Source organism: Ylistrum balloti, unplaced genomic scaffold (assembly GCF_031769215.1).
Source record: "Ylistrum balloti isolate Yb309-2 unplaced genomic scaffold, AGI_CSIRO_Ybal_v1 Utg370160, whole genome shotgun sequence".
Lineage (NCBI taxonomy): Eukaryota > Metazoa > Mollusca > Bivalvia > Pectinida > Pectinidae > Ylistrum > Ylistrum balloti.
In genome coordinates, this window is record NW_026782156.1 from 39,886 (window position 1) to 52,510 (window position 12,625).

The following is a 12,625-nucleotide window of genomic DNA, read 5'->3' on the forward strand; positions in this document are numbered from 1 at the left end:
TTTTCTGTCTTTTCATACATCTTTTCATTCATCTTTTCTGTCCTTTCATACATCTTTTCTGTCCTTTATATCTTTTCTGTCCTTTCATCTTTTCTGTATGTCCTTTCATACATCTTTTCTGTCCTTTCATACATCTTTTCTGTCCTTTCGTACATCTTTTCTGTCCTTTCATACTTCTTTTCTGTCCTTTTATATATCTTTTCTGTCCTTTCATACATCTTTTCTGTCCTTTCGTACATCCTTTCTGTCCTTTCATAACTTCTTTTCTGTCCTTTCATACTTCTTTTCTGTCCTTTCATTCATCTTTTCTTACCTATAATTATCCTTTTATTTCTCTCTAATTATAAAAACAGTACAAAGTGCTATGTTTTTCATCTCTTGAAATAATGTTCCTGCTTTGCTTTATTTACATATAAAAGAATTTAATTACATACAATTTGCTGTTTGGTATTTAAAATATTTTGGAAGGATGGAAAAATATGATTTTCATGTATGGAAAATTGGAATATGAAAAAAAGAATTATGATTTGACACTAGAACCACAATGTAATTGATAACTGTTTAGAAATGAATGTGGATTGTTCTTTTGTGATAATTGAAGGGAACTAAGACTTTGCTGGGATCATAACATCTTAACTTAATAAAGAATAGAGTTTTCAATCTGTTAAAGATAAACATCTTCTCAGAATATATGGGAATGATTGTTCATCTCTTTGAGTCTTGGCCCAAATCACATGAACATATTAACTAAGTATCAGTAACATCATATTTTGGTTCTCTTGTGCATTTCAATTCTTACATAAAACTGTCAAGACAATACCCTATTCAGATAAGTATATGACCTAATAAGAACATAGGTGAATCAGTGTTATAGGCTCAAAGTCAATGCATTGAAGACTTGTTTTATTTTTGTTTGTAGTTTTGTGTTGAAACTATTTTTGTCTCACCAAAACACATCCTTGATGTAACAGTGTAATTTACAGCATTCTTGACATTTTACCATATCAAAAATAACTTTCACTAAGATAGACCATGTTGTGTTAGGGATTACTGGTGTGTGAACTCTTTACACTAGGACAAAAATCCAAGTGGCAGACAATTCTTCTTTATCACATGGCAACACTAAACCTGATTCCAATAATACAATTAGTTAGTTATTCCGTCTGAAAAAGCCCATGCATTACGACAGCCTCTATTTTATGTTGAATACAGCTGGTTGTTTACTCTAAGTTAGCTTTGAAGTCTAAATCATTTGAATTCTAGTATGGTTTTTGTGTACTTGGTGATATGATCTGGGGAAGAGTGGAAAGGAGAATGAAAAATTGTTGTTTCCAGTCGGCCTTTAATAAAATAAAGACAGAACTTTATCTCCTTTATTATATATCCCGGTGGATATTTATATTTCGGTTGTAATTCAGTTCGCTGGGTGCTGGGTATAAAATGCAATTTGACCCCACATATGCTTCTCGGAAGTCTTTTAATTCTTTACTTGTGTTTTGTTGCTATTTTTATCCAGCAATAAATCTGTGCCTGGTAATAAGCCCACTATTATTGATTGCATTCAGTAGAAGTGTTTATCAATAGACACTATTTCCTGCAATAAATCAATGCCTGACTTTGTGTTAAGGTTTATATGTTGGCATATGGTGCATATTTGTAGGAATGTATAAATAGATTACATATTGTATTTGATCAAATAATCACACTATGTAATGTACAAATCAAAAACAGGTAAATGTATCAAACTATTTTCAGGGGAAAATTTACTTGTGAAATGTGTGAGTGTCTTTACCGTGATTTTTCATAATTTCACATTCCAGTCTAAAATTATGCAATAATGTATTTATTGTAAGTATTCATATATGTAGCACATTTCATGCTGGAAGTATTGTGCTAAAATATTATTGCTCTAATTGCAGTTTCAATATCTAGTTTATATAACAATCATCTTCAAAATAACTTCATACAAACTTGGCTGCATTGAATTATTTCCAGAATTGTTTCTATGGAAACATAATGAACACTCCTGATTGGTCATAACTGTTGTCCAATAAAGCTGAAATGTAGAGTGGACAGCAAATGCATGATTACTTTTCAAACTCTGTGCATCTGAGAAGGATTAGTTATTCTCAGGCTGTCAGTTCTAGTTTACCATGTGTATATAAATTTAGTCCATCCTCAGTGGAATTATAATATCTTACAATCATTATAATCCTGTAGTGAGCAGGATTTTATATGTCTGTACAGCTGTATAAGTAGACACCTACATCTTACAATCATTATAATCCTGTAGTGAGCAGGGTAGTATATGTCAGTACAGCTGTATAAGTAGATACCTACATCTTACGATCATTATAATCCTGTAGTGAGCAGGATTTTATATGTCTGTACAGCTGTATAAGTAGACACCTACATCTTACAATCATTATAATCCTGTAGTGAGCAGGATTTTATATGTCTGTACAGCTGTATAATTGGACACCTACATCTTATGAACAGGACAATCCTGTAGTGAGCAGGATTGTATATGTCTGTACAGCTGTATAAGTAGGCATCTACATGTCATGAATATGGCTTTAAGATTGTTTACATTATTTTAACAGCTGTATGTTTTAATCTGAATGTTGACCTGTAGAGAGCCTGTGTAATGACCTATCCAGTTGAGCACTTTAACATAAGACGTTCGTGAACCAAAAATATGTCTAGACTATTGTTCAAACAGTGTAAATAGATCTGCTTTTTCCAAATATAACTTTAGATTTAAAAGGATTTCGAGTCCTATGATCTCTTGCTACCAAAAATAGTTTTAGCTTAAATGAATTATGTATGAAAATATTTTAGTATTGCTGTGATAGTATCATAGATCATGCTTGAATTTAAATTTAAATTCATTTTGAAACAAGTACGTAAAACAGGTGGCAGATGATGTGTCATATTATTGAATAATTGTATCACCCTGTAAACACAGAACAGTGTTTCCCATACTATGGCAGGTCCTGTTACGTAAAGCATGTAATTTGTTTGTCTGTGAAAGCAATATCTGCGTTTACAGTGATGAGGGTGTTTTCATGTTAAGAATTGTTTGCCCGTTAAATTTTTTTGTGAGACAGTTACTTATTTTGTCTTATCCTTTCAGACACTCAGTAACTATAAAAGCCTTCAGTATATATTCTTGGAAAGCTTGTGATATATGGTGTGATGTTGGGTGGGTGGCACCATCAAATCAATGGAACTGTACTTAAATATAGAAAGCGCTGATGAGCTTTGAATCAATCCATTCCAGATATAGCCAGCAATATTTTCACCCGAGGGGGATGACCTATAATTCAATCATACCTGTTTATAGTCAGCAGCTAGCAAAGGAATTGTTACTGACTATACATATGGAAATTTACTTTAATTCAATACTCAGTATTGAGAAGAAAAAAAACATTCTGTACATCACCCATTCATTTCTGAAATCTATCCATGATATAAATATCTGTTCCTTCTGGTAACCATTTCTTTTTGAACATTACAAAAAAAAACATTAGGTTTATTGTTTGTGTGTGGTAATGATGATGTGTAGTAGTGATGCTGTCCTGGCATTTCTACAATGTTATAAGTCTGTTAAGTAAGTTTTTAGACAGAAGTACAATAATATTGTCGATTTTCCTAGGTCAGCTAATTTTTTGGCATGAGCACACTTTCCACACCATAGCATTGAATTTGGTGGTTATTGGTCAAGGTTGAAAGTGGTAGGTCATTCTTGATCACTTTCAAAGTAAAACGTTTGTGTGCAAGATACCTTATGAACATGTGGACATGTTTAATTCAGATTGATAGCATTGCCTCACAACACTAAGGTCTACTCCTGATCACATTCTAATAGACGTTTGGTCAAGGTAAGGTTAAAAATTGCCGTGATGAAAAAGTTTAGGGCACTAAAGTTTACAGCTTGTTGATGAATACAAGTAAATATTTATTTTGTGGTAGTAAAGATTTGACCACAAGTGATAACTACCATTAAAATGCCCAGAGACATGCAGTTTTATCATTAAAATGATTGGCAGTTAACTATGTGTTCTGTTGGTGTGGTTTCAATATCTCTTATTGAAGCTCTTTAAGTTAGGGTTATTTAAATTATTCATGAGACATACTGAGGAGATGGAAATGTTTATGTTTATCAAAAAGGAAAGACATCAAATTCAGTTTATCTGCCATTACATCCTCATAGTGTAGAGCTAAAATTAGGGTTTAAACTCTACGGATCAAATCTGTTATCAATATGTCATTCAAAACATTGACTCTAAAAAGCCATAAAGCGTGTTAGAATGAGTGGGTATTTATAGGTATCCAGAGTTGTGGCTCTGAAATTAGTCATGATGGATATCCACGCCTTTAAAAGTTAAAGTATGAAACAATGGTTTTTATAATTAAATGGGTTCTATCTGTGCGTCCTTCCATCTGTGCGTCCTTCCATCTATCCATCCACAAGCTGCTTTCCGCATGATTTCTTTTGGAGGATTAGTCAGATTTTAATGAAATTTGGTTGGTACACTTCCTTAATCCCTTGCCAAAGTTCGATTAACGGCTAATTCTGCGCATATTCAATGAGGCTGCTGTGACTTGATTGACTGATTTCTTTAATTACTCTATGAGAAGTCTTTCCACATATCATCTTATGAAGGAATGATAAATTTTTTAGGAAACTGTTCTGGTTCGATTATCGGCAAATTCTATGGAAATTTTATGAGACTGCTGTGACCTGATTGGCTGATATCTTTTCGCACTTTTACTGAATGTTTTCCACACATCATCTTTTGAAGGAACAAATGAATTATCATGAGATTTGCTTGGTAGACTTGTTAACGGAACCCCTTGTTCAAGCTTCATTATCAGCTAATTCTGCGCATATTTCTTTTCCAGTTTTCAATGTTGCTCACTTTAAATGTATATAATTTACAAATGAACATGACAAGGGAACTTGATGACCATATCCTTGTCATTGTCCTGTAGTAAACCAATCCACTGTTATGAAGTAAGAACTACGGCCAAGGTGTTGGTCCCCTGGGCTTACAACAGATAAATCAATATAATAGGTAGTATGTATGTTGGTGTTACAAAGGGTCTACCCCAGGTACTCAAGTTTCCTCTCTCTGTAAGGTCACCAATGTTTTTCCATCTCCACCAACCAGAGTGACATCAGTTTATACACCAATACTTATTAGTACTGCCATCCTGACCAACAAGGGAGAAATCAGAATATAAAACAGTACTTTTCAGTATTCCAGTCTCCTACAGCAAGGATGAAATTGGTATATACACCTGTACTTTACAGTACTGCCTTCCCCACCAACAAAGGTGAAATTGGTAGATAAACCAGTACTTTTCAGTACTGCTGTCCCCACCAACAAAGGTGAAATTGGTATATACACCAGTACTTTTCAGTACTGTCGTCCCCACCAACAAAGGTCAAATTGATATGTAAACCAGTACTTACTATCAATACTGCCATTCCTGCCAACAACAGTGAAATCAGTATATACATCATACTTATCAGTACTGATGTTTTCGCCTTTGATACAGTGACTTATTACAACAATAGCTATTATATTAGTACATAAAATAGATTTCCTTGGTAAAGGTGATAACTGTGTGTATTTTCCTATCATTTTACAGTCTTTAGAAGACCCAGTGCAACTGTCTCGCCTGGAACTAGTCATAGAGGGTACTATAGATGACTCTGGGACTCAGTACGAGGGACTTATAGGTAAGTACTTGGCTATCATTGTACTCTGGGATATAGAATCATGTTTTGAAGATCAAATACTACTTTAAACACTATATGTGTAATATTTTATGTCAAGGTTGTCACCCTTCATGAACATAAAATATTGATGAAGAAAGCTTCAGTGTATAGATATATAGAATCACTGCGTTTGTTGAAATCAGTTAAGTACCAGCTAGTTTAACCAGCTGACATTAATGTTCATTTTTAGCCTACCATATTTGGCATTTCAAATCGCCCTATACCTCTGGTTCGTCATCCTTGTTATTGCTATTTCTTGTAAAGTCTCTAGTTGTGTCCATTCAATTTTAAGTGCAATTAGTTAAACAAAATTGTCAACAAGCAGTCATGTTGGATTTTGACAGTTGAAATTTGTTTTAGCTATTTCTTAAGAGGCACTGGAGGGATATTTTTCAACCTTAAATATGCATGTTCCTCATGGTCCCTGGTTGTATCCATGTACTTTTAAGATGATCATGAAACAGAATGGCCGACAGCCAGCCATCTTTGATTTTGACAGTTGAAGATTGTTTATGCCAGTTCTTCAGAAGAACTAGAAGGATATTTCTGAAACTAGTTGTGTTTGTTCCCCATGGTCCCTAGTTGTACACATTTATTTTTGGGATAGATCAGTGAAACAAAATGATGGACAGTTAAAGTTTATCATCACTCTTTATCAAAACGGAAAAAAAAATTAGTAGATCTTTCTTAAATTTCATTTGTTTGATTCAACTGTTTTCAAATGATGAATAGAAAAAAGGGAAAAAATAGAGGAAAGATTTGTCAAGCATAATATCAATAAAGATCATTCTATGATGGACACCAAAATCTCATTTTTTTCATTAAGTTCTTTAAGAAGAAAGATCAATTTTCATGATAAGGCACTGTATACCTTTGAATAATAGGATCCATGCAATGTGTAAGTCACAGTTTTTCCATTCCTAGACAGGAAGGATATATCTGTAAATCTGTAACTGTATTAGAGTAAGGCAGCATATACCCTTAAATCTGTAATAGTATTACAATAAGGTAGCTTGTATTCTTAAATCTGTAATTGTGTTACAATAAGGAACTATATACCCTTAAATCTGTAATTGTGTTACAATAAGGAAACATATATCCTTAAATCTGTAATTGTGTTACAATAAGGAAACATATACCCTTAAATCTGTAATTGTGTTACAATAAGGAAACATATATCCTTAAATCTGTAATTGTGTTACAATAAGGAACTATATACCCTTAAATCTGTAATTGTGTTACAATAAGGAACTATTAGCCTTAAATCTGTAATTGTGTTACAATAAGGAAACATATACCCTTAAATCTGTAATTGTGTTACAATAAGGAGACATGTACCCTTAAATCTGTAATTGTGTTACAATAAGGAAACATATACCCTTAAATCTGTAATTGTGTTACAATAAGGAACTATATACCCTTAAATCTGTAATTGTGTTACAATAAGGAGACATGTACCCTTAAATCTGTAATTGTGTTACAATAAGGAACTATATACCCTTAAATCTGTAATTGTGTTACAATAAGGAAACATATACCCTTAAATCTGTAATTGTGTTACAGTAAGGAAACATATACCCTTAAATCTGTAATTGTGTTACAATAAGGAACTATATACCCTTAAATCTGTAATTGTGTTACAATAAGGAAACATGTACCCTTAAATCTGTAATTGTGTTACAATAAGGAAACATATACCCTTAAATCTGTAATTGTGTTACAATAAGGAACTATATACCCTTAAATCTGTAATTGTGTTACAATAAGGAAACATGTACCCTTAAATCTGTAATTGTGTTACAATAAGGAACTATATACCCTTAAATCTGTAATTGTGTTACAATAAGGAGACATATACCCATAAATTGGTGATTGTACATTCAGCAAGCTTGTACTCTTAAATCTGTAATTGTGTTTCTATAAGGAAGTATATATCCTCCAATTTGTAATTGTGTTACATTATGGAAGCATGTACCCTTAAGTGATTTTTCCAGCATTCATTCAAACATTTAGCCATAAAATAGAGCTAAACCAGTACATTTCCTTTAAAAAATTATGGTCATTTAACCCTGAGTATTGCCCTACAGGTGTGATACGACAAAACCACTTGCTGGACAGTAGAAGGTCTTACTCTTGTATCAAGTTCCTGGTCAGTCTGGCCAACAGGTGCTCTGCGGCAAAGAACTACCTAATGCAAATCCCTCCCAAGTGGCAGTGGGCGGTCAACTGGCTGAAGAAAAAGGTAAAATACTGCTGGTCATGTGATTTCAATATTTTATTACATAATAAAATACAATAACCATTCCATGTTGTGTAATGCTGTCAATCTGATATAATACTCTCTGTCTTTGTAAGTAACCAGTGTCACTGTGTCAGTAGAATAATCTACCATGAAATGTATGTTATATATGACTGTTTTAGAATTTGTAGTCTATCTTTTTTAATTTAGATATGTATCATTTGAACAGTCTTGTTAAGTTGTTTTGCTTGTTTTCCAGATGTCTGAGTATTATTGGAATCCTTCCTCCACTTCAACGGTGTCTAATGAAGATTCCAATCGCAAATCATTCCAGCGAACAATCAGTGCACAGGTTAGACCATTTATTGACTTTGAATGGTAACCGATCTTGGAATTTCCTATACCTTGCTCTGTGTTTGATATATGTGATTTCTGTCTACCCTAATAGAGATGCTTACTGTCTATATATTCCATAATTTCTGTATACCCTAACAGAGATCTTTACTGTCTATATATTCCATAATTTCTGTATACCCTAACAGAGATCTTTACTGTCTATATATTCCATAATTTCTGTATACCCTAACAGAGATGCTTACTGTCTATATATTCCATAATTTCTGTATACCCTAACAGAGATGCTTACTGTCTATATATTTCATAATTTCTGTATACCCTAACAGAGATGCTTACTGTCTATATATTCCATAATTTCTGTATACCCTAACAGAGATGCTTACTGTCTATATATTCCATAATTTCTGTATACCCTAACAGAGATGCTTACTGTCTATATATTCCATAATTTCTGTATACCCTAACAGAGATGCTTACTGTCTATATATTCCATAATTTCTGTCTACCCTAACAGAGATGTTTACTGTCTATATATTCCATAATTTCTGTCTACCCTAACAGAGATGTTTACTGTCTATATATATATTCCATAATTTCTGTCTATATATTCCATAATTTCTGTCTACCCTAATAGAGATGTTTACTGTCTATATATTCCATAATTTCTGTATACCCTAATAGAGATGTTTACTGTCTATATATTCCATAATTTCTGTCTACCCTAACAGAGATGTTTACTGTCTATATATTCCATAATTTCTGTCTACCCTAACAGAGATGTTTACTGTCTATATATTCCATAATTTCTGTATACCCTAACAGAGATGTTTACTGTCTATATATTCCATAATTTCTGTATACCCTAATAGAGATGTTTACTGTCTATATATTCCATAATTTCTGTCTACCCTAACAGAGATGTTTACTGTCTATATATTCCATAATTTCTGTATACCCTAACAGAGATGTTTACTGTCTATATATTCCATAATTTCTGTCTACCCTAATAGAGATGTTTACTGTCTATATATTCCATGTACCCTAATAGAGATTTCTATATACCCTGTCTACCCTAACAGAGATGGTCTATATATTCCATACTGTATATATATTCCATAATTTCTGTAAACCCTGACAGAGGTATCTACTGTATATATATTCCATGATTTCTGTAAACCCTGACAGGAGTATCTACTGTATATATATTCCATGATTTCTGTATACTCTGACAGAGGTATCTACTGTCTATATATTTTGTGATTTCAGTCTACTTTGGATGATGCCAATGCTCTGCTGATGGAGCTAGAAACCCATGAAGGGACCGGATCAGCCTTGGACATGGATACAAATGGAAACAAATCTGACATGGAGACAGACACAACGGTCAAGACTGTCCCAACAGATGGTCAGTCAGACTCACACATGTCTACTGAGGAGGAAGAAAAAGTACAGAAGCCCAACACTTGACCGGTTGCTATCTGTTGTCCGGATCAAATTCACTTTCCTCATCAGCAATTCTCATGGATGAACAAAGATTACATTAAAGTGTCAAGAGTAGATTTCTCTATGGCTCTTCATGATTAAGACTACTAAAGAAAGTATTTTAATATGTCAAAGTTCAAGGTGGGACATGGCAGAGAATGTTTATTCCATGAAGGTGGATGTAACTTGATGCACTTTATAAATGTCATGGGGTTAAGTGAGTGCACTTTGGGGTCAAGCAAGAGCATTATGAGATAATGATCAAGTGAATGAACTATTGAGTCAAGTGAGGGCAAGAAGGGTTAACAGGAATGCACTTTGGGGTCAAATGAGTGCACTCTGGGGGTCAAACAAGTGCACTGTGAGATCATGATCAAGTGAATGTAATTTGAAGGTCAGAAAATGCATTATGGGATTGATGAATGCCTGGTGATGTCAAGGACATGCTCTGTAAAGTCAGTACAGAAAGGAAGGCCTCATGTTTAGTGCTGTGATATAAACTCTCCATGATTAAGTCTGCCATTGTTGATATATATAACATTTGCCTTGGTTGAATTAGAGAGACTATCAAGATGTAAACTACTTCTGATATGTATGTGCCCTAATGACCTAATATGTGAAACCTGTTAGTGAAATGGGCCAAGGGTGGATGGTCCAGGCTAAACACTCAATCCACATAGAATTCACTCATGCTGACTGACTATCACTGCAATGATTTATAATACAATATAAATAGGAACAGCACTGAATACTTACTGGTTACGAGAAGTGGGTAATGTTCTTTATCTTACTGGTCATAGATCCAATGTTCTATACCACTGTTGTTATTGATTTTGATATTTATTACAACTACACTTAGACACTTGTTGAGAAAAAGTTAACTCTTGAGTTCAAAAAATGTCAGTTTTACTTTGTTTACTGTGAAATATGTGTAACAAGTGCTTATCAGAAACACAGAGACAATTTTCTCTTGGCCCTATTTACCTATCTGTGTGGCAACCTATGTTTTGCTAGCTGATTGGAATGTTAGCTTGAATTGCTTACATATAGTCTGACCAAGAGCTCTGAAGAAAAGTACTATTAATTGTTATATGTCCTTGGTAGCAATAGCTTCCCTTCTTCTTTAGATTAAAGAAATCTCATAAAATATCATTTATGAAAAGTAGAGCCAGATTCTGTTCTTTGTACAAGCTTAAGTGAATCAGTGATATTGGCGCTGTCTGTTACAAAACTGCTGTCTTTCTGTAGTTATTACATTAACACTTAACTTATAATCTGTAAATGTTCATGATGTTCCATGTACCAGGTTAAAATGTATATAGTACAAGGCAACAGTATACCCAGTACAGTGAACAAGGTTTTTATATACACAGTACAAGGCAACAGTATACCCAGTACAGTGAACAAGGTTTTTATATACACAGTACAGGGTAACAGTATACCCAGTACAGTGAACAAGGTTTTTATATACACAGTACAAGGCAACAGTATACCCAGTACAGTGAACAAGGTTTTTATGTACACTGTACAGGGTAACAGTATACCCAGTACAGTGAACAAGGTTTTTATATACACAGTACAAGGCAACAGTATACCCAGTACAGTGAACAAGGTTTTTATATACACAGTACAGGGTAACAGTATACCCAGTAGAGAAAAAGGTTATTAAATACCTGTACAAGATTATGATGTACCAAGTAAGAGATCATGATGTACCCGGTTTTAAGATGATATACCCAGTTATGAGATCATGATGTGCCTAGTATGAGGTCATGATGTACCCAGTATGAGGTCATGATGTGAACACTACAAGGTCGTGATGTACCCAAAATGAGGTCATGATGTAAACACTACAAGGTCATGAAGTAACAAGTAAAATAACATGATGTACCTAGTATGAGGTCATGATGTACCCAGTATGAGGTCATGATGTACCCAGTATGAGGTCATGATGTACCAAGTATGAGGTCATGATGTACATGGTATGAGGTCAGGATGTACCCAATATTAGGTCATGATGTATTCAGTAAAAAGTTAAAAATCTTGTGTGTTATATGCATGTCATTACTCATAGCAATTCTAGGCTGTAACTTGTGCAAAATACATTGGTTGTAGATGCAGCTGACTCGGAACTTTTAAGAATCGGTTACATTTATTTGAAAATGGTTGATATTATTTATTTGAGATGTGAAACAATGAGGAACTGGATCCTAGTTTTGTCCCTTTTTCATATAACCAGTTTAATAATTGTTAAGAGCAACATGTTGTATATGCAAAGTAAAAATGACTGTATACTTAACCCTTTCTGTAATTTTATTAAATCTACTACACTTAACAGTTTAAAAATGTGTTCTCCATTACCGAGATCATTTTACAACTATAAATACTTTGTGTCAAGTTCTTGGTTAGTCTGAAATGTGATGAAAATGATGAAGGCCAATGCCAATCATTGTCCTAGAGTGTCAATCAGTTTTGTACATGGAAATGTCCAGAGAATTTATTTTCTCAAGCGATAAACAAATATATTCTCTTACCTTTAGTTAGGAATTTTTCCTCATTAATGACGATATATAAATAGATGTTGATGTTCTTCTGAATAATGAATTGCTGATCAAAGTTTTTACAATGATTTATGAATTCCTTATTTTGACTATTTTATGTTTCAGAAGAGGGCTACAAATGAAAGAATTAAAATGCTATGAATGTACAATTTGTTGTTAATTTTTTTCAAATCAATTAGATCATTAAAACTTGAC

The 12,625-nt window shown here is 33.5% G+C and overlaps 1 protein-coding gene across 1 annotated transcript in view; it reads left to right on the forward strand.

The window, feature by feature from the left end:
• The window catches only part of LOC132550960 (ubiquitin carboxyl-terminal hydrolase 24-like), a gene marked incomplete at its 5' end in the record, with an annotated part of 52,121 nt that extends 39,560 nt beyond the window's left edge, over positions 1–12,561 (forward strand). The window contains 4 exons of the mRNA XM_060215059.1: positions 5,662–5,752; positions 7,879–8,033; positions 8,290–8,382; positions 9,654–12,561. Of these exons, the coding sequence (XP_060071042.1) occupies positions 5,662–5,752; positions 7,879–8,033; positions 8,290–8,382; positions 9,654–9,854 (540 nt within the window). The remainder of the gene's footprint in view (positions 1–5,661; positions 5,753–7,878; positions 8,034–8,289; positions 8,383–9,653) is intronic.
• Positions 12,562–12,625: the final 64 nt, after the last annotated feature.